This window comes from Athene noctua, chromosome 2, assembly GCF_965140245.1.
Source record: "Athene noctua chromosome 2, bAthNoc1.hap1.1, whole genome shotgun sequence".
Taxonomy (NCBI): Eukaryota; Metazoa; Chordata; class Aves; order Strigiformes; family Strigidae; genus Athene; species Athene noctua.
In genome coordinates, this window is record NC_134038.1 from 114,731,565 (window position 1) to 114,754,847 (window position 23,283).

Below are 23,283 nucleotides of genomic sequence, written 5' to 3' on the forward strand. Positions count from 1 at the left end.
GAAGGGTTCCGTCACACCATCAAAACTTACACTAATTCAGTCACTATTGACTATCTGTTCAACACTACTAATAGTAGAACTCATGTTTTGTTCCTGCCAAAAAAAACAGATCAACTAAAGACATAATTACAAAACTTTATTTACTGATAATATTTAAAGGTGTAACAAAAATACTTTATATAATCACTTCAGAATAAAGGCTAGCATATAGGGAGTTATTTTTCCAGGGTCTACAGAGGCATATCAAAATTCCCAGTAGAAATTCTACAACTTTCCTCCTGAACTGTCACAAAAGCACTCAGACTAGGAATCACCAGAGTCTAGTATAACACTATAACCAAAATAGCTAGGTAGTGTAATTCAGCAGATTTATTTTAAGTCTATATAAAAAAAAAAAAAGACTCCTAGAAATCTCACTAAATAGCATGGCAGTATGATCCCATATCAAATACACACTGAAGTAGGGATCACCACAGGTGTGAATCTACTATACCTTTATGCAGTCTAGCCCTCTGATCTCAAAATAATTAAAACACAAGAAACAGCAGGTGATTTTCAGTTAACATGAAGCATGTACTGGCTAAACGCAATCAAATCAGGATATCAGAAGTTTTCCTTCATTCTACCACATTTCTGGAAATTTGAAAGTGTCTTAATGATTTTGGTTTGCCAACTTCTTCCCGTACTCCATGATGTTTTCCTTGAACTATAGCCTTGTTGCCAAAAACGTGCACATGAAGTCCTGAAGCACTGACAAAACATACTCATGCGAGCATGCCATTATGGAAGGGACCATCCTGAAAACACTTTTAATAGCATATATTGGCAATGACTCTCATACAACAAAATAACCATCTGATGTTGTGCATACAGGAGTGTGATACTAGTATAACTTTAAAAAGCTTAATAAGCTACAGGTCTCATGTTTATGGAGTAAAATACTCAGCAAAGGAAAAGCTTTAATCTCAAAAGAATTAGTTATTTGAAATGCACCATTATAGAACTATGGATATACTCCAAGATATCCAAATTGACATTAGTCTCCTCCTCTACTAAGGAAAAAAGCAGACATTTTCTGAAACGGAAAGAAATGGTTACTCGCATTGTCTAAGTAAGTATGAAAGAACAGAAATTAGATCCAAGTTCAGATAGCTTATAAAAATTTTAGTACATCAAATTAAAAGAACTAGTACCAATGTGAAGACTAATCAAATTAATACTAATGCACCTGCTTGAAAGTGTACTGACAGTTCCAAGCTTTTGAAGCAAATCTGCAAGAGCTTCTTATTCAAGCTTACACACTGGTTTCTTGGAATTAATGCCTTGAGTACAGGGAAAATAACAAAAAAAGAATCACAAAAGCTCAACTTTCAAAAATATGGCACAAAAACAGGTTAATTTTTTTCCTCTACTGTCAAATAGACAAAATTCACCAAGAGAGGTAAAACAGAGCAGAAGAGAACCCAGAATAAAACAAAGGGGGGAGGGGGGGAACAACAGAAAAGCCCCACCAGCTTGCTTAGCAAAGAAAAGCAATGTTTAGAGCATTTTTCAAAATGCTCCTTACTGCTTGCTGCAAGGTTAAGTTGAAAAAGCAAGCATCTGCTACTTAGTACAGCACAGGCCAATTACCCATCAGGAACATACACTGAAAGCAAACCCTTCAAGATGTCCCAAGAGGAAACATTCTTCCCAATATACAGTTAACAATCAAATATAAAAATACGTTATTGGTAGAGCTTACACACAAATCAAGTATTCAATCCTTCTGAAGATGTGTGTAACATTTACTGCAACATATATTCACACAGCATTATCTGCTGTGTGATCTGCCAAAAGCATCCCATAAAGCAACTTACTGGATCCAGCAGAATAGCACAGAAGCAGCAGCACGTGCCATTTGACAGAACTGACTGAGCAAAATTCCTGTTACAGAATGCAATTTCCTATTTGTATGGGTTTCTACTTTTTCTAATTACAGACACATGCCAAGTGCCTTTCCTGCACTTTTAATGTGTAAGCTAGAACCTAACACGAGATTAGTAACACCATTCCTGAATAGCCAAAAAAGCCCTGTACCCTTAAATGAGTGAATACAAACTGTTGTAACTTGCAGTTTATTTAAATTCCCTGTACAACTGAAGAAAAGTTAAGGCTCCTACTAGGTATGGAGAATTAGCCACCTTCAGCAAATCTGTTCTAGCATTTTATATTGCAATGCTATCAGCCAACTGTCTTCTAAAACGTTGTGACATTCAATTTTGATTAAGACATCATAAGAACCCCTGTTTTCTGCAGGGGAATATGTAATTACAATACTTACTAGATGAGAACTGTCTTTAACTTCTTGTACTTGCTGCACCTGCGGTTCAGCCACAACTTTAGTGTCCTGATCAGAAGTCATGAGCTGTCTGCTTTTTGGCTGCTCAGAGAGAACTTTGCTGGTCACCTTTGTAAGCTGCAGAAATAGGAAGACAAAAAGTTTCTGTAAGTGGTTGTTAGAACTCCTGAGAACCCACAGCCATTCCAGACATGCCATGCCGATTCAGACCAAAGGTCCACAGAAATTCCACAAAACAGTCACGCTTATATGTTCAGATAAAACGTTATGGCAGAAGCTGAGGATAAAAAGAGATCTTGTAGATACACTCAGCTCCCAGTCACTGGTTGCCTCGGGAGTATAGATGAACGCTTACCACTGCACCAGGCAGGGAAATGCCACTGGCAGTTTCACTTGATTCTCACCTTAATTATTCGGACTGGACTTCTTCCTATCAGCTGGTATTAAGAAGCATTTAGTCACAAACCAAACCTTGTCTTCTACAACTACTCTGACAGTCACTGAATCTGCAAATTTTAAGCAGCATGTTACAACAGTTCTGCTAGGTTAGTAATGCTCAACAAGTTGATCTGCGCCATCATCCTAAAATATTATTTGATAAGACAAGTAGAAAACTGAACAGAGTTGAAGATCTGACAGCATCTTTTCTTTGAAATTTGAGGCTACTATTTAATGCTGTTATTTTGAATAGTACCTGGTCTTTAAAAAAAACAGGAAAAGTTCATTTAAAGCATCAAGTCTCAAAGTGAGTATGGGATGTAAAAATCAGCGTAATTTTAAAATTTTTCTTTTCTAAAAAGACTATGCTTTTTGACAATATGGTAATAAGCTTTTTGAATTATTCACCCATAAATTCCAGTATTCCATCTGTAACAACATGCAAAATTTATTGCCTTCAAGCTGGTGACACCAAAATATCAGGGTGAGATTCTCTATGATCTTTTTCAAATAAGAAAGTAAAGATTTGCAGCACATGGAAGGTACCAGTATGAATCCATTCTTTAGCAGCATAATCTCCTTTTAGGGTATCTTGACTCCAAAAGTGTTTCTTTCAGACTATGGCATTATGGCCTCCCATGGAATCTCCTCTAAACTGTATTTTGAAATGGACAAAAGAAAAATCCTTTCATACAACTGATTGAATAGATTCCAAAATTGTCAAGGAAAATGGCTATACTCACCTATAAACTGATTCAAGTGTCTGTATTATGGGATTATGCAGAAGATATTTTGCACACACAGTTGAAGACACAAATATACTGACATCCCCGACAGGACAAAATATTCAGCTTAAATGAACAGTTGCTTATCACTTCATGCTACTGATGTAAAGTCAGCATGACAAACATGTTTTTGAAAGAAACACATGCACTGTATCACTGTTAAATTTCCACAAGTTTTTTCCCCTAACACCCTGCCTCTCATCTTGGAATAGAAACTATTTAAGGGAGAAATAACAGACAAAATCACACAAAAAAGAAATAAAAAGTTATACTGCCACTCAGAGTGTTATAGACACATGAACATACACAGAGTCCACATAGTAGAAAGTCTAGAACTCATTCATGATGTTTGTATTTTATAAAACAACCAAAAATCATCCTCAAGATGAAAGTAGTTTTTTAAAAGCAAGTACTAAATAGCTACAGTCTGTGTTGCTCAAACCCACACACGGGAAGCTGTATGCACAGTAACACTGCAGAAGGTGTCTAAGCTTCTTGGAGAACACTTCTGCTAATATTCTTTAAAGAAACTGGTTTTAGCCTTTTGAAAATTTGGATTAATACTTTTCTTAAGAGCACAAGACTTCTTACACAATTCACGTTTGCTGTATGTAATCTCCACTGCTGTTCATACTAACCTTAATCATACACATTAGTTCAGATTCACAAGATAAAGTACACTTAACAGAAAGACAAATGTGTTTCAGTCAGCAATGATGCTATGTACTAGCATTTTGATCCCTGTATCAATGCTGAGGTACTTCTTTGCTTCCCTATGTCGCCTGCTTATCTCACACATTCACGTTCCCTTCTAAGATCAACCTGTCCCCAGTCATGCTGCAATCTCTTCCATCCTCTAGTATATAGTGCTAGCACCAGTACTTTGCAAAACTATGGATTGTGGAAAGAAATACAGATAAAATCAAGCAAGTTTAACAAACAAGAGTAAAGTTCCAGCACACATATGTCCTTTAAAGTATTTGCTGATTAGCCATCAAGCACAAAATATTCACCTAAATCATTAATCTTGGCTGAGGGTGAACAAATTGTTAGCCAACTTAATAGGTAACACAACTAATACACACATTGCAACTTCAAATTCCTTGGGAAAGCCACCAGCAGAGCAGCACATCATTCTACTGCTTTTTCGTAAGTCCTTCAGATGAGATTACACAAGAAGCTTATCGAAGGCTAGGTCTAGATTGAAACTCTAGGTAACTCTGCTTGGATTACTCCAATAATCGTATTCTCATTAGTTACACAGATATACCCATATTTTTAAATTGTACATTAAGTATCAAAATGGTTCTCAAAACAACTGATGTACCATTATAATCTGTTTAAAGAGGATATTCAACCTGCTTTCTAAGTCCCATGCTTTTAACAATGATCAGCCATTGCCCTTCTGCAAATGGGTAAGCCATACAGGAAGACCCCAAATGCAGGAGTTTCCTTTGTCATTTTCTTAATTTAGTATGTCATACTTCTACAAGTCCCCAGGACATCAAGTGCTCTGCTGCAAAATCCCATCTGTTGTGACTTCATGTGTAGGGCTGTTCTGGAAAGTCAGTGCTATCAACTTTTCTGCTGTAGAGTTGCCACCTACTACTCTCCTACAGCATGAAACTTGTATGACTGCAAGTTTCCAAGACTATCACGTTGGAGAATACAATGTTTGCAGAAAAAGCAATGTTACTTCAGGGAGAGAAACAATAAAAACCAAAAAATGCTAAAGGCTCTTCACAGGATGTGTTTTAGCATGTTTTTCATTAGTACTGATACATAACTACATACACAAGCTTATTTACAGGAACCACAATCAATATCCTGTAGTACTAGAAACTATAGATCAGGATTGATAGCTTGTAAGACAGTTATCCTCTTTTGATGCTAGTTTAATAGTCAAATTGGGAAGTTAAATGTGGCATTTTAATGCAGCAGTAAAAATTATCATCCCACTGAAGAATGGGATGATAATGCCCATCATTTTAAAAGATACACTGAATTGCTGATTGGTAAACCCTATCTCTGCATAAATACATGCTGCTGCAACAAACATTCAAGTGAAAAATACAAGTCAGCTGACCCATCTGAGGTGGAGGAGATAACAATACTTACAGCAGAACATTGAGCTGTCACAAGTAGACTGCAATCTTTTTTTCATTCAAATTATTAAAACAAGACACAAGAAAAACTTCAGAAGCACACAATCTCTTAAGCTTTTAAATAATATTTCCAGTCTAAAGCAAGCATATTCACAAAAAATCCATGTCTTCCAGAAAGTATGTCTAGTCATAGTCTACAGAACAGGCCACATTGAGGAGTTCATTTAGAAGTATACAATTATAATTTTGTAATATTATATATGATTCAACTCTGCAAATGTGTAGAGTAGATCTCTATTTTCTTCTGGGTTGCCACTCACTCACAGAGCAATTAGTCAAGTTCAACAACTTCAGATATATTATGACAAGAGCAAAGTTACTCTTCAGACATGCAAATACCTATTTCCAGAACTACCCAATCCAAGAGAAATTGAATGGATTTTACTGAAGTTTATCAAAAGCAATTTGAACTTTGTCTGTAAGCAGGCAAGACAACCCCCAGAAGTTTAAAACACAGGTAAAAACACGTTTTTCTAGAAACTGCACAACATTCACCCATGAGGACTTTACTGTCTCCAAAAGGGTAACACACTGCTCAGCCTGCTACATTAGTAATTGCAACAGGAAGGGGAAGAGCACCTTAATGAACTTGTTTTCTCATTAGACCAAGGACGATGGGGGCAGTTAACTCTTTACTCGTACTTGTACAGCTCCGTCCCTGCGGGCACCTCGCCAGCCGTGGCTGATCTGAAGAGTTACAAGAACATTCTCAGGAAGGGCTGAGACCACCTGGCTGAGCAACACAGGGAGCAAGTATTTCAGCCTACTGGTTTCCCTCTGCAACATCCATAACCACCTTCACAAATAAAAAGTTGTGGGGTTTGTTATTTTGTTTTGGGTTAGTATTTTTCTTAAAAGAGCACAAGACTTCTGAAGAATAACATGGTTCTTCACTGGCAAATTCATCTTGTTATAAGAATTCCATCATTTCAGAAGATGCCAGATACAAACCAGCAATGGTCCACAGGATGACCATACAGGTAAGTGCAAACAACCACATGATCATGCTTGTCTGGGTGTCAAACCAAGCAGAGCCAAGACCTCTCTCAGCCAAAAGCTACACATGCGCGTTATTGTGGTGCCAACATCAGGCTAACCTTTACACTGCATTTAATTCAGGTTAAGGTATCTTTTAGTACTGGCAGAGTTCATGTTCAACTGTCTGAAAATATTTGTACACACACTGCATCCACATACACCACAACCTTGCAAACAGCATGGGAGACATCTACCCAAGTTGTTATATAGTCAACAAAACCACTACTGCCCCCACTAACCCCTGCAAGCCTCCCTCAAGCCTAGCCCCTGATCTTCCTGCTTTCATTAGTAGTTTTCTAATTTTTCTAATTCATATTCAAAGTGTGCTTTTAGCAGTCTGTTTTGCTGTCTAGTTACAAGAGTATGAGTAGCAGCATGCATTCTCTCAATCAAACCAGTCAGATAGATCTGTTATTTAAAAACATGCAAAACCCCAAACAATGCTCTAGGGCTGAGATCTTGCCTGCCAATTTCAGCCCAGAGTAATCAGCCCTTAAAAAGAGATTTACAAATGCAAGTGCTGACAACTTAACTTTCATACTGCAAACAGCAACACCATAAAACAAAAAAGCTCACTAGAATAAAAGATCTTTTCATTGCTCTTCCAGCAAGCACAAACAAAAATAGATTTGAGTTTGGCTTTGTGCAGAATTCTTCCTAGCAAACATTTTAGAAACTTTAAACACAGATTAAGATAAACTTTTCACAAGGCTAATACAGAAATACACTTCCAGTAACATGAGAAACCTAAAATGTTTTCAAAACAGAGGTGCACTGCTTAACTTAAGCCTCATAAACTTCCAGTTGCAGGCCAGAAACCCTCTTTCTACTGCCAGAGATAACATACTTTCTCACCATCTTTCATGCCCTTTTGTACCCATGTGGATCAGACACTGCAGCAGAAGTAACCAGAGCTACCACTGACCTCAGCTAGGTAAAGTTTTAGCACCGGCTGAATACATCTCATAGTTGATAAGAGAAATAACAGATGCCTCTTCCAAAAGCATATTATTAAATTTAATACATTAACTGCTGTTCAAACTTCCTTTATTAGTTTCACAAGTGTTTTGAATACCCAAGGCATACATAATATGTCAAGAGTCAATCATGTTCTTAGCCCAGGTAAAGCTGCTAACTCAGATACGGGATAGTTAAGCTTATAGAGCATCATCAAGAAAAACTGACAAATCCTAATCTTGTAAGGCTGCAAGTTTCCTTACGTCTTAGTGTTATGAGTAGTGATACAAACTAGAGCCTGCAATTTTAATCAGATGGCTGTTTTAGAAGACTTTAGAAAGATTTCAGCTGCTCTTGTAACAGTTGAACTACCATCCTGCTGCATGGGGCACGTGTTACCATTCTGTAGATGAATAACCCTACAAAGCTGTATCATTCCAATACAGAAAGCCTGTGACAGAACTCAGGGGTTTCCATCTTTCCTTTCAGAGCAGGAAATCAGTTTCTTCATGGAGCAGATGTGCCAAGCGCTCTATCATTCAAAGGATGGCATTATTTAAAAGAAAATATACTGTGAAGCGGTTACATTACCACAGTGGACGAAATAGCTGCGAATGAAAAATTTAACCACCCCAAAAAGCACATCTGTGGGTGGTGATCTCTGCAATCATCATTGTGCCTACGTCAGTTGTAAACTCTATTACACAACAGCAATTAAAAAGCTGACACGACATAAATAGTCACACCATGTGTCTACAGAAGTTAAATTTTGAATTCACTACCATTTTAAAAATCATCACAAGGCTCTGAAATTGTTTAACTGCTAATTAGGTAAACGGTTGGAGGAAAAGCTGAAAATTTCAACTCTGAAGCTTAGTGTGACCCAGACATTTAACAGTCTGCCAGATGAAGGTTTCAAAATGTACGTGCATCCAGTGTATGTGTCACAGTGGCTGGAAAGTTAGATTTCAAAACACCTGAGAAAAGTACCATCTGATTTGTTTCAATTTTCCTTCCTGCCAAGAAAACTGCTTATGCCCAGGCACCCCCCAGGCAGCACTCAGAACAATGCAACTTTTTGGTTCTTGGAGAGGAACATGGACATAAGCACCAGGGACAAACCCGCAACTGGACACTTCGCAGGTGCAAGGCATTTTAAAACCCACATGGCAACCGAATGTCAGAAGTGCACCCTTGACACTGGATGTTTTCAACATTCTGCAACAGAAAACACCAGCTAAAACAGTTTAGAGCTTCTGCTGAACCTACTTCAAAAGTTCTTTAAAAACCCTTCTGTTCTTTATAAGGTTGACAGTCTCCAAAACTGTTCTGCAATTCTATTCATTATCTCTTCAAACACTGTCTCTCCTCTAAGAATGGCTGAGATTTCAAGAGAAACAGTAAACCTTGCTATTTAAAGGGAGTGCTGCATTTCCTTATTTAAAGATTTATGAAACATTTCTGTGCTATGCTTCACAAGCGATTTGCAACTCCATTTACTGAGCTTTCTAATACACACACAAAAACCTCCACGATGGAACCGCACACCAGAACAGATTACTCCAAGTCTAGAAATTCAGATTGTTGTCCAAGAGATAACAAGCAATAAGTTACTAAACAAAGGTGATAAAATATGAAAGAAACCCGATAGTGGTAAATAAGGATTCTATACAGATGTATATGAAAAACTCAGCCAAGAGCAAGAAAAATGGGAAGGGGGTAAAGTTACAGCCTCATTCACTCACCTAATCTCAAACAGGAAGAAATATCTTGACAGTGCACAGAAGATAACAGGATGACCCCTACCAATAAATAATCCTGATTATCTGTAGCCTTTTATGCACTGTATTTTAAATATATATGCTTAAAATAAAAGGAAATCTCCTCACTATATTGAAAGCTCTCTCAATTTCCACAGTCCTTTTGCACACCAAGATGATAAGTTTTACACACAATTACTACCTGATGCGCATTCAAACATCACTTAAGAAACAGACTAATAAGCCTGTGGATCACATCCTCCTCAGCAATGCAATGCACCAGATGTTTAATAGTATATAAACTAAAAAAAAAAATCTTACCACTTAAGAATACTAGGACTGCCTACCAAGACAGGAATAACCCACCAGGAAGAAATTTTTGTGCCTTGAGAGTATCATGTGCCTTGAAGACAAGTGTGATTGTCATGAGTAGTTTTCAGTTTGCTTACAGCTTGTTCTGTTTTCAAATCTGAAGCAGCACTCTCCTGACTGCAGGCTGAAGCACATAACATTAAGAAACCAAACTCATTAATTAACAGGGGTTGCTTCATGTAGCACATCCATCACAAAGCCACAAGCTTGTTTTCCTCACAGTTGTGTGGACTAACAGCACAGACTCCACAGGTTATACATAAAGATGCATATTTAACTTCTATTATAACTATCATGTCAGATATTCTTTTATCAGATGATGATTTCAAAAAGTACCAAAGTTACTTAAAATAAACCCTTCATTCTCCCATTTGTACATGGTCTGAACAACCCCTCAAATGGTATGGTTAAAGTCATTAGCAGCTCAGCCAAACCATGACAACTCTGAAATGAAAGGTGGGATGCCACCTTATTATAAAGCATCTATGACCATAATTCTCCACAATCCCATCCTCTCTTGAAAAGTTTTCTTCTCATTGAATGTAGAATCACAAAATCTACAGTCATTACCAAGGCCTACAAAAAGCAGAAAAGATCTCACACCAGAGGAGAAAAGGTCTTATCTTTTTCAGGAAGGAGAGCAAGAATTTGCCACTCAAGTACATTAGGCAAGTACATCAAAGTATGATGATTTTCCACTAAAATGTGCCATCACTTGCCCTCAGTTCAGTTCATGAGCATTTGACCACCTCCCTACCTCCCAGCCCTGGTATCTCTTTTTCCAGGACAGAAAACATTGCCAGCACAAACAGAATTGGAATAAATTTTAACAATCCCCTTTTCTACAAGTAGTTAAACAGAGAACTACGCAGTAGTTGCTTGCACACACTTCTGGGACCACCTGAAGAGTAGTAGAGAAGACCCAAGTCAAACAACTGACGTCTTTAATCCCTCCTTCCTGCTCTCTATGAAACCACCAGCAGCCGAGTCCTGCAAACCAAGTACTGCATAAAAAAACAGAAAACCAGTGAAGCCTGAACACAGGGCAACAATGCTTCAAGTACCTACAGAAGGACAAGCCTGGAGTTCCAGACCCCACACTCTGCACAGCATCTCCCACGTGCCTCTGCTTCCAAGCTATGTAATAGAGACTACATATGCCAAAATGTTTATGCCTAACATGGGCTAACAGAAACTGTAGAATGTGATGGAAGCTCCCTTCTTCCACAAGATTTAAAAAAATTAATATATTTTAAAAACTGATGATGTTTTCAGGACACAAGCATCATACTTACTAACCCACTGCTCACATTAATTTCTTGTAATGGCCCCACAGACCTGCAAGAAGAGGAGGCTGAGGGGAGACCTCATCGCCCTCTACAGCTACCTGAAAGGAGGCTGCAGAGAGCTGGGGATGAGTCTCTAACAAAGTAACAAGCAATAGAACAAGAGGTAATGGCCTCAAGTTGCACCAGGGCAGGTTTATTTGGATATTAGGAAGCATTTCTTTACAGAAGGGGTTGTTAGGCGTTGGAATGGTCTGCCCAGGGAGGTGGTGGAGTCCCCATACCTGGAGGTGTTTAAGAGTAGGGTCAACTTAGCACTGAGGGATCTGGTGTAGTTGGGAACTGTTAATGTTGGGTTGATGGTTGGACTGGGTGATTTTCAAGGTCTTTTCGAACCCAGACAATTCTGTGATTCTGTGATTACCTGTTACCCTTAACTAAGCTACAAGGCAACAGTCTATGCAATCCAGTGCAATGGGATTCTGATCTGCAAAAACAAGTCAAAGCAGAGGCATTGCAAATAAATAAAAAGGTTGGTCTTTTTACTAATATAAACAATTTTAGTGGTTAAAATTATGTATCTAGTACACAAATATTAATTTGATATGCTTTGGTGTGATCTTTGATAGGCTATTTTTTCTTGGAAAGTCAAAGCTTCTCAATAACTTAATAAATTTATGCTTACAAATTAGCTGGGAGACTATTCCATGCTTCTAACGTAATACCAATATTTAAAGTCAATTACTGTTCACTGATGCAGAAATTAATTTTTTTCACTTAACACTAGCATTAGGAAGGCATCACAAAAATCTGTTTCTGAAGTTTAGCATCATCAAATGCAAGCCACCTCTAATTCATCATCAACTATCATCATCCATGTTGCTTGTCCGCAACAATGAAGTTCCATGAGTTAACAATTGCACACACCTCTACACATACAGAAAGCAGAAGACCAAGACACAATCAACTAGAATCAGTAAGCTGAATTGGAAAGAAAATTAAATCTTGCCCTGGAGTGGAAAAGGCAGGAGCTTATACCTGTACTACAGATTTTACAAAATATTGCTCATTTTGGTACTATTTTTAAGTAGGCATTTTCAGAACACTAGATGGTAACTTTAACTCATAAACTGTGATTTATTTCAAGTGAAACTTTTCAAAAATTTCCACATATCTTAGTATATTACTCCCTCCCATAGCCAATCAAGACACCGCATGAAGAGATTAACATGGCTACCAGAAAAAGCCACATGAAAAACTTTACATGTTTTCTCCTGTAAAACACAGTTCTTCATTTTGACACACATCTTATTCCCAGCAGGTGAGTTTACTTTGGCACTCCAGATACTGTCAGTCTCATTCTGTTACATCTTCTTTGAACTCAGGCACACATGAGGAATTATTATGCAAGTATAATATCTTGCATAATAATGTATTTCCCTTGTTTCCCCTCCCGCCCCACACAGCTGTCTTGCTCTCACTTAACCAAGTTTTTTTGTGGGTTTGCTTATCTTTAAAGTATCTACTGAATGGAAGTCAGAAATTCATCTTCCTATTCCACTGATGAAGGAAACAACAATTAAGTATGCTAAAAGGTTACACAGAGCTGTAAAGTTTAGAGAAAATGTTGTACTTTCATCATGAGAAACAATTGTCATTTTAAGACTGAAACTAATTCCTGACTTGGAGTGTAAACTAGAAGAGATACTGAACTTTGACTGGTTAGCATACTCACCAGCACCTCAGCATGCCAGTCCCACAGAAAGTGTACCTGTCATTTCACAAGTTATGTTTATTACACAAAACAACTGCCAAGTGCTACAATGTTTATTATTAGCTGCTTCAGATGTTTAAAGGTAAGATGTAGCAACTGACAATATTTGGCCTCTCCAAATTCTTCAAAGAAACACTAAGTCTTCAAAAATATTACAGATGACCAAGTACCATCAGCTTTAGCACTTAGAGGGAACAAGTTAAATGTAGTGCATGAAGAGTGTCAGTTTAGCAATGCTGGGAACAACAAGCTTCCTTGTTTCGATTTCTGAATGTTCCTCCTCCCCATTTACCAATACAATTACTAAGTTTTCTCCACACTTCACTACTCTGATAACCAGGAAATGGTCAGTGCACACTCATGAATGATGCTGCCTGTGACTCTAGGTAAAGGAAATAACAAATCTAGCTCTGCCGGGCAGAAATTTATGGACAGCACCTTCTTTGGAAAAATTCAGGAGTTGGCAGAAGAGGATGCATTATTTTATAATGGAAGACAAGACTAAAAGCATCACTTTAAGCTATAAGGTTAATATTTAGGACAGTTCCAAGGGTGAGGCTAGAAGTCTGACATTCTATAACAAGTCTTAATGGTGTTATCTTAGAACATTGCTACTATTTGGATTCCATGTTTCAAGTCTGCAATCAGTGGTGTGCTTAAGCAAGAGAAGGTCAAAAACTGTATTAAGAACTTCCAGGACACTTAGTATTTCTAGTGCTTTGAATTATTCTTTAAGACACACACATAGCTTCAAAGCTGATTTGCTAATCTCTTTATCATTACTCTTGGACCACACAATAAACACCTAATTCAGGGAAGCAAAAATCTTACACCAAGGATCTCTAATTCAAATCCATACAAAACTAATTCTGAGAAAGAGTTGATGGAAGCTGATGGGACAGCTGTTACAGTGCTCCTAGAATACATCTTTGGTCAGAACAGGTCTGAGATAAATAAGGGAGGAAAGGGTCTACACCTACAAGTCCAGGTGAGAGGCATATAGAGAACTAAAGATACTGATAATTACAGTGATAAATGAAAGGGTACCACAAGTTTTCTTCCAACATGAATGTATACAATAATCTTTGACTATGCAAAGAGTATTTTAAAAAACAAATAGCCTAGGATGAACTTCCCCTCAGGCTTCTGGGTTTGGGGGGTCGGGGTTTTTTTCAGATGACTGGAAAGACATTCACTTACCTAAAGTATGTTAGCTTAAGTTTTGAAACATGTTCAGGACCAAATCTAAAGTGAAATTAAAGTTAAATTATGCTCATTTAAGTAATTTAAGGTTTTATAATAAGAAAAGGAAACTAATGTTTTTGCCGATGATTATGTCATTAACCTCTGTCAAAAATAGAATTTAACCCAAATAATTCAGACAGTTTAGTATTACTTCCTCTTTTGAAAAAAGCCACCGTCCTCCATTAGAGGCTTCACCAAAATCAGAAACAACTCTTGCTTACGTTAAAACACTGTATGAAAGATTATCACCTTACTGGGCGCACATTTGTTCAGTTAAAGCACCCCACCTTTTTAGAGTATCACTGTAATCAAAACTACTGGTAATTCAGGTTTTGACTCACTGTTAAAGGATAGACTCTTCCAATATTTGAGCTTGGATTTAAGGACAAAAATTCTTCCTTGCAAGTCAAGATAAATGGGCACAGATCCTCCTAAAAATTCCACTGATTCCTTGAATCTAGGCAGTTAAAATACACAATGTGAATTAAGAAACAAAAAATACAATCATAACAAAATGGATTATAAACTAAGCTGCAACAGGTTCATAAAAAGAGATCCCCCTCTTCTTTATAATACAAATCTTTTAGACATCTATTAAAGAATCAGACAACAAGCTTTAAACAGGAACAGGGACACAAACTCAAGATCTGGAGACATGCCAATGCATTTGGGCAATGATATTTTGCTGAAATTGTTTGCCTTGCTTTTTTAAACAGCAACATGTTGATCATTTTCTGTCCCTATCCGTCAGGCAACAACACCGCTGAATGGGAACAAAACTCTGAGATAAGGCTGCCAATTCTGCACATACAGGTAGCTCAACACTAAAAGCAACTGTGCCCTGTTGCATTCTTTCCTTTTGCTCTATTTCTCAAATTCCTAGAACAAGAATCAGAAACCAGTAGGATATATCAAAACATTTGAGCATAAACCTTCAACACCAGGGTACGAAAAAGCAAGCTACTTTGGACATTGGCCTGTTGATTCATCAGTTCCTTGTTTGAACAACAGTCAGAGTCAGACTCTGTTGTGGGGCAACCTGTGACAGCATCACAACCTGTAAAAATATGCTTATGGATACCAACACTGACTGAAAACAAAACCATTAAGCTGCCAAGAGACCTCACTGTAAAGTTTCTCAAGCATTTCATTAAGTTTCTGACAAATGAGATTCATCAAATAGTTAAATATCTTTTCCTTGACATAATTACTATTTAACTAATATTTTGTTTCTCAAGATTCCCTGTCAGATTACTGACATGCTGCGATTATAAAATACTTGAAATTAGTTTACAGAAGAATAGGTCTGCTGAGAAATATGGAGAAACACTTTTAATAGAATAAAAGAAATCTATACTTTTTTCAAGAAAGTTCGTGAATCCATTACCTAGACAGATGGAAGTCTACCTTATGAACATCATCAATAAATTATTAATTTTCATCATTGTTGCTTATTTCCAGAAACTAGCAGGTAAGGGCCAGTATGAAGTGAGGGGGAATTAATCTAAGCAAAGGGAAAATACTGGTCTGATACTTGTGCAAGAAAACACAGGAGATCTAAAAGCAAAATTAAGTGATACAGTATTTTGATGTGCAAAATGCCCAGCACAAGCTTAAGATAAAATAACTGTATGTTCTACAACTACACTCAAAACTCAGCATATTCCTGAAAAAGTCCCACATGAAGTACTCATAGTATCTGAAGGTGTAATTTCCAAAGTCTCTGTCGCCAATGTTTGCTGTTTTCAATAGTGAAAGTGATACAAGCATTTCAGAAATTAGTCCCTCAGATAAAGCCATTCTGGGTCTAATTCATGGTAAGCTACCATACCAGATAGAAACACAGATGCCTATAGACACCTATCTATATGTGCAACAGCCCAAAACTGTAAGTCATATATAGCTACTACTACCATCTTAAATATGTGTACACTGAAGTTGAGATATCCATGAACTCTAGGTGGCCATAAAAGCAATCCCGAAAGAACCTTTACTGTAGGATATACTCTTGGAGACACTAGCTTCTTACATGCCAACAGCCTTATGCGAATAACAACAGAGCTGCTGGAAGTGCAGAGGCGGCAATCCATTCAGCTTATGAACGACTGATTCCTTTTGTATTACATCATTCAACTACCCATTAAGGAGCTGGACTGACAGGATCCAGAATATGCATAGCCCAGCCCTCCATGGTAAACGAGCGTTAGAAAAGATTAAGGCTCAAAAGAAATTGGTGATTCATCAGGGCGTCAAAACAGCGTTTCCCCAATTCCCTGCAATGTTCTAGGCCAAGTAGCAAGCCACATATTAGTAACCCCTGCCAGACTTCCAATTTTGGAGTTAATTGCTGTTCCTGAAACACATACCCAGACACAAAATACCTGCAGCAGTACACATCACAGAACCAACACTGTCATGGCTATCCTAATCACACAATTATGCTTTACAGTCACACCTAACTTAAGTACTCCAAAGTACCTCTGTTGTCTGCAGGTATTATTCTGTAGCACCTGCTTGCTAATAGAGGGGGGGAACACCCCCCTTTAGGAAGGGTACATAGCAATAACACACACAGAACACACAAATATGAAAGATCAATTAAAAAAATTATAAGTCCTTGGCTCCAGCACATCACCAAAACTAAAGAAATATCACCTAATCAATACAATTTGTTTCTTTTGCACTACTTTGTGGACTTGGCTAGATTAATTTAAATGAATGAGCTGTACAGAAATCAACTTCTAGGCACCTGTTTCTAACAAGTTTCTCAGACTTACTGGTTTTAAATTTTTTACCATGAGCCAGTCAAAACCAGAATATCCTTAAAGAGAAAAAAACAGATTGTGGAAATAGCAATGGGTCTTCTTCAATTACGCAGTATTTATAGCGCCAATTATTTTTATTGACCAGGTGAAATATCAAGTTTTATATTCAGAGAAAGTGCTTCAGATGTATTCTATTTTCATGTTTGACTGTTACCATACACTAGTTTGCCTTGCGCTTAGCAGAGAGGAATTAATACATAGGAAAAGAACACAGAACCTCCCCAAAGCATTAACTTTTACGTAATAGTTACAAAATTTTCAACTGGTACCTCTGATGATGCACATTACCATTTCAGTGGGGAACAGGATATATGCATGCATGTTTTCTCTTTTTTGAGGTATCACACAAAGCTAGCATTATTTCAAATTTAAGTTTTAGATCACTTTCCCCTTCCTAACCTCCCCCTTTCTTGACTGGCTTAAATGGTAAAATCCACCTGTCTAGATGTTGTTTTATACGGACCAAACTGATTGTACTAATTTCAGCATGAGTATGCCTTGCTTTGGGAATCACGTTGCTCAAATACTTTTTTCCAGGGCCTTTACTGCAAGAGTGGCTTTTACTCTCATCTTCTACACCGTTCTCCACATACTTTCAAAAGTGTAGGGGGAGGGGTTAATTTTCTTCTTTAAAACGTTGTTTTGTAACATCCTTCCTTTCCTGCTTGTACCTATGTGCCCATTCTGAATGCAAATACAAGAAACTTGCAATACTCATGTTAGTTTAATATCACTGGTTACATACCAGAATAAATGCAGCCAAACATTATTTTCCACAGTTATTGCTAAGAGTTACACAAACTTGTCTAAAAATATCATTTTGCTAATAAATGCTTAAAGGAATAGAACACTATGTAAACCACATTTTTAACAACTTCTTACATCATATAACAGTTCCTCACATGTGCACATATACATACAAAAAACCACACTCCCAAAGCTTGATATTCTCCAGACCTAAAACTATGTTCCTTTCCTTCCTTCATTTGGTCTCTTTTGTCTTTTTCTCAGTGTCAGTGATAGCCTTCTTAAAACTGCATTTGTTAGCTACTTCTACAGCCACCTTTGCACCTTCCTTCACAGAACACCTCCAAAACAAGAATGCTCTTCAAGAAGATCGATAAGGCCGATGCCCTTGACAAAACCTGCTCCTTTCAACACAGGCACAAGAAAAGATAAGTGCTCTACATGCTTATTTGTGTACCTTACCTATTAATTTTTGAGAATGTGAATGTCTAATGAATATATACAGGCACCATGGAATTAAACATTAATGGCACTGAAGGACCAAAAAGTCACCTAATTTAGAAAAATTAAACTGATGAAAGACATCTACACCTAATTACTTTGGTCTTTATAATTCCTTTCTTGCTACCTTTCAGCTGTCACTTTAGATTTGTCACGCAATAAGGCTAGAAACATGCCTCTTCTGTGTCTAGCATGTGCATTTTGTGAGGTAATGTAATAAATATTTAACAAAGAGTTTATATTACCATGCCAATTAAGCTCACAACTGATTTAAAGCCAAAGCTACTGCCAGATATGAGACTTAAGAGACACAGCAAGAGATCTCCACAGAACATGATTAGACAAACCTGACTGTATTTGTTTTGCATTTCAGTGAAATAAACCAAGTTAATTTAACTCTAGGCAAAACAGAACCAGAAATTGCCTACATAGTTACCGAACTAAACAAAAAACCCAAAGCCCCCACAGCCTCCTCCAGTTCCAGATCTTCCATTTTGCTCTGTACTGAAGCAGATTTAAGTTCCAGCCACATATCTAAACAATATATATGTACATGTCAGTCATCCATACCTTTCTGTGCGCTTATTTGCACTAGGGCAAGCCATAAAAAGCAACCAAAGCAGAACACACTTGCCCTGACACCTTTATTCCCTCGAGGCACTTGTGTGTAAACACTTGAAAAAACAGAAAGAATTACAAGGGAAACAATTCAATCTAACCCAGAACATTGTGTGCACTTAAGGACCTGATTATATACCATGAAAATACACAATCACTTATTTAGGATCATCCAAAAGATCAAATATTTTCTATCAATTAATTTATGCAAACCTTTTAATTTAGTTTCAATAAGGATTTTTTTCTTCCCAAAATTGTAAAACCAATTAAACATAAGAGAAATTTTGGCTTCTGTATACACTGTATACACATAAAAATGGCCACACACCTAGAAGTGTAAAATTTCCTCCAGACATTACATGTAAAATACATACTGTTTTCTCTATGTGCTTTATTGGGCCTCATGCTAGTTTTATCCTCCCTTTCACTTCCCATAAAAAAATAACAGTAATAAAAAAATTAGTAAATATCAATGTTGTTCTAATAGTCATTAAGCTGATGAGCTTCGTATCTCAAGAATTAACTTGAAGAAATGCTTACAAGTCAGCAGGAAGCAAGTGAAAGTTCAACTGATAAAAACAGTTACCAGATCAGAATCAAAACCCTAGAGTTGTGAAATCCCAGCAAGTTTAAAAAAGAACACAACATACTTTGACCTTTGAAAATGTATCCAATCCGTAAAAACCTGATAAGCTTGACATGAAACATAAACCACACAAAAGGTTAAAGCCTTTCAATAGAGATCCTGAAGCAGTACTTAAGATTCCTACTCCGATTTTACTAAGGATTCAGATGGAGACCAACAAAACTAGGCCAGAGACAAGACACAGGATGGGAAGCCAGAATTCCCATGGTTTTACCCCAACAGTGACTCAAGTTTAAACAGTGGTTTTGAAACCAGCTCTGTCTCTGTGGCCACAGGCAAGCCTTAACCACTTTGCCTCAATTCCCTTACCTGCAGAATAAAAATAATTATACTTATCTGCCACACAGGAATCTTGTACAACATTGTTTGGCAAGCGCACATCTGTTTTAACTGTGGACGAAGCTACGTAGTAATTTTGAGCATCTACACAAACTGAAACCGAGAGTGAAAACAACTTGGCTGAAGCAGCTAGCGAAGGCCCAACAACAGCAGAATCCTAGGGGCTAAACACCGTCTGTGTGGCAGCTGCTTTTCCAAGTATTGCTTTGCAACCTGCGAGCACAGCTGGCCCGCTGGCTCCTGCGGAAGCCATTCGCCTATTCCGGACACAGCTCCCGTCAAAGTCAGCGCTGCCCTGCATCTGCCCGGGGCCATCGGCGAGGGGCTGGAACGGCCTGCGCCGCCGCTTACTCCAGCCGCGTTCCTGGAGAGGGGGTGGCAGCTCCCCGGCCGCCTAGGGCGGACAGCGTTATCTTGCCTGTGCCCCGGGCAAGCCCTCACACCACCCGCCCCCTTCCCCGCGGTCTCCAAAGGCTCTCGCACCCGCGGACCACTGAGATCTCCGGCAGCGCCAAACCGGCGCGGGGGGGGCAAAGCCCGTTCGGGGCCGGGCAGCGAGCGCTGCTCGGGGAGACCACGGTACGGGAGCGGCCCCGGCGGCCCAGCCCGGCGACTCGCCCTACCCCCAGCCACCATCAAGGCCCCGAGCCGGGATCCCTCCTCCTCCCTCCTACCTCTCCCCCGGGAACCGCCTCGGGTGGGAAGATGGCGGCTCCGGCCGCCTCCCCGGTGAGAGGGGGGTGGCGAGTGGCGGAACGGGGGGGTGTCTCTCCCCGTCCAGCCCCGCCATTCCCCCTCACACCGGGGGAGGGGTGGTGGGGGGAGCGGCCCGAGCAGGCGCCGCCGCCGGGAGAGCGCGGGCCCCGGGAGGCCCCTCGCACTCACCTGTCACCAGCAACCGCCGCCGCCCTCGGGACGGGCCTCGACGGGGAGAAGACGGGCGGGCACGGGGCGGGTCTCCGCTGGGGCCTCTCGCTCCTGCCGGGCTTTCCGCTAGCGCCGGAGCCTCTCGCTGCGCCGCCGCCGCCGCCGGGGCCTCGCCGCCGCCGGATGCCAGGAGGAGGAGAGCGGAGAGCGGGGCGGGGGCCGGGAGGAGGAGCAGGCGGCGGCAGCACAGCGGGGAGGGGGGGCGCGGAGGAGAAGGAGGAGGAGGCGGCGGCGGCGGCGGCTCGGGGCCCGAAACGTCTCCGAGCCGAGACTCAACCACCCGCTCGCATGAGAGACCCGCTTCCGGCTCCCGGCGGAAGTCCCTCCTCCGCCGGCGGAAGGGATTGGCCGGCAACACCGCGCGGAGCGGCGCGCTCGGCCGGCACCAGTGCCCGCGGATTGGCGGAGGGGACCCCGCGCGCGCCGTGACGCGCGGCCGCACGTGACGCGTCTGGCGTCACCCGCTCTGAATGAGCGCGCGGAGGCGGGCCGACACCGCCCGCCCGGCCGAGACTTTTTATCTCCTCGCACTTGCCGTAGCCCCGCCGGGGCGGCGGGGCGGGGCGGGGTGGGGTGGGGTGGGGTGGGGTGGGGTGGGGCGGGGCGAGGCGAGGTGGGCCCTGCCCGGCCCGGCCCCGCCCCCCTCTTCCCCTCCTCTCGCCGGGCCTTTCCCCGGCCGGGCGCCACCGATCCTCCTCCCGGCCGCCTGGCACGGCCCCGAGGTCGCGTCGATCGCTTCCCCGCTAACGGGGAAGTGGCGCCTCCGGCCCCGATGGGCGCCCTGTGGCTGGGGGCACCGTCCTGCCTCCCCCGGGCGCCCTGACGGGGCCTCAGTGCGGCGCTCAGGGGAGCGCAGCCGGCGCAGCGCGGCGGGCGCTCGGGCAGCGTTTCCTTTTCCAAGAGGGAAGGGACAGGAGTGGCGGCAGCAGCCTGTGTCCAGCGGCCCGTGGCGGCGCGGCCAGACGGGTGCCGTGCCGCACCAGGGCCTGCCCCTGCCGAGGGCTGCGGGTCTGCGAACGCTTTCGGGTCTCGGCGTTGACAGGGGGCGGGTTGTCGCCTTCTGAAAGGCTGTCGCAGCAGCAGCGGGAGGATCCAGATCCCTGTCCACAATTACAGACTCTGCCGGAGAATAGTCTAGCTATTAATATAGCAGCTTCTGGGAAGTAATGGTGGCTTCAAAAGGAAGTGATAAACATAAATAGGAGGCTCTTAGGAGAAGAATATTTAATGAAAGAGCCTTTTGTTTCATGTGGGTTAGGAAAACCAGGAGACCATTCTCTCAGTAGGACTATTCTGATTTCTTGGCCTCCGTTTAGCAAGTTGGGAAATAGAATATATCTTCAGTTACATAAAACCGCGGTGAATTCCAAGAGATTCAAGAGTTCTTTTGTTAGACCAAATAACAACTCTTGTCAAACAGTTCTAGTTATTTAGGACAGATCATAATTTGTTTTTAACTACAGTAATGAGGCAAATGAAACGTGGTTTCTTCTCAGGACTTAAAAAAAAAAAAAAAAACACACTAGAAAGAATCATCTTCCAGGACTGCTCCCAGTCCTTAGCTTACCTTCTACCTCAAACGCGGCAAACTACATCACCTTACAAGCAGCTGGAAATAATTATCTGTACCATGCATTGCTGTCTATCTTTGCATCTCAGGAATGGATCCAGATAGGGCCTTCTGGATCCTGTTTTTAATCCTTACTGATAAGAATCATTCCTGCCTTCAGGCCATCTGGTAGAAATTCCCATAGAGACAATACTGCAGCTAACTTAGGAGACCTCTTCTAAGGACACCCAAGTACCCTTTGGAACTGTTTTCAAGGTTGCTGTATTGTTCCAAATCCCTAGCTAGTAGAGGCAGTAAAGCACATGGTAGTGCCTGAAATGAGGTCAGGTCTTATCAGACATGAAGCTTTACTGTTCATCTGAAGGAAGAGTGTCTCAGCGTTCATTCTTGGACAAACAAGAGCTTCTGTGAGCACAGGTGGTGTTTTCCATATTAAGTTGTTTCAGTTTTACAGAATTGTTATGAGGAAGAAACCCTGAGCAAAGGAATGTGGCTAGGGTAGGGCCTCATCAGGAAAAGGAATAAAACTTAGCTCTGAGCATAAGTATTTAGGACAGAAGATACCTCAAGCAGTGCAGGAAGTATGACTGATGCATTAGGTGGTCACCATGCATCACCATGCACCTGCTATATAAAGAATTGATTACTTAAAAGAGTCTAAAACAGTGAAACAATTACTATTCCTAATTCTTTTCTATTTTATAAAGGAGCTTGGTATGGTATAATGTTGTTCTTTAATGCCAGACTATTTTTCAGCAGACTACAGTTCTTGTTGAGGAAAAAAAAAAAAAAAGTCTAATTTTAAGCTCTCAGATGTCATGAACCTCATTATATCCTTGTTCTAAAGGAGCCTCAAAATTCCTGATACCCCTTTAGACATACTCTTCATGTCTCCCGCAATGTGTACCCCCATGCAACAGTTCAGCAGAAAACCAAACACATCAGATCC

The 23,283-nt window shown here is 40.5% G+C and overlaps 1 protein-coding gene across 1 annotated transcript in view; it reads right to left on the reverse strand.

Moving 5' to 3' along the window:
* Nucleotides 1-21,065, reverse strand: part of LARP4B (La ribonucleoprotein 4B) — a 59,658-nt gene extending 38,593 nt beyond the window's left edge. Inside the window, exons 1-2 of the mRNA XM_074897492.1 lie at nt 20,723-21,065; nt 2,233-2,458 (exon numbers count right to left, since the gene is read on the reverse strand). Coding sequence (XP_074753593.1) covers nt 2,233-2,404 — 172 coding nt within the window. The 5' untranslated portion in view covers nt 2,405-2,458; nt 20,723-21,065. The remainder of the gene's footprint in view (nt 1-2,232; nt 2,459-20,722) is intronic.
* Nucleotides 21,066-23,283: the final 2,218 nt, after the last annotated feature.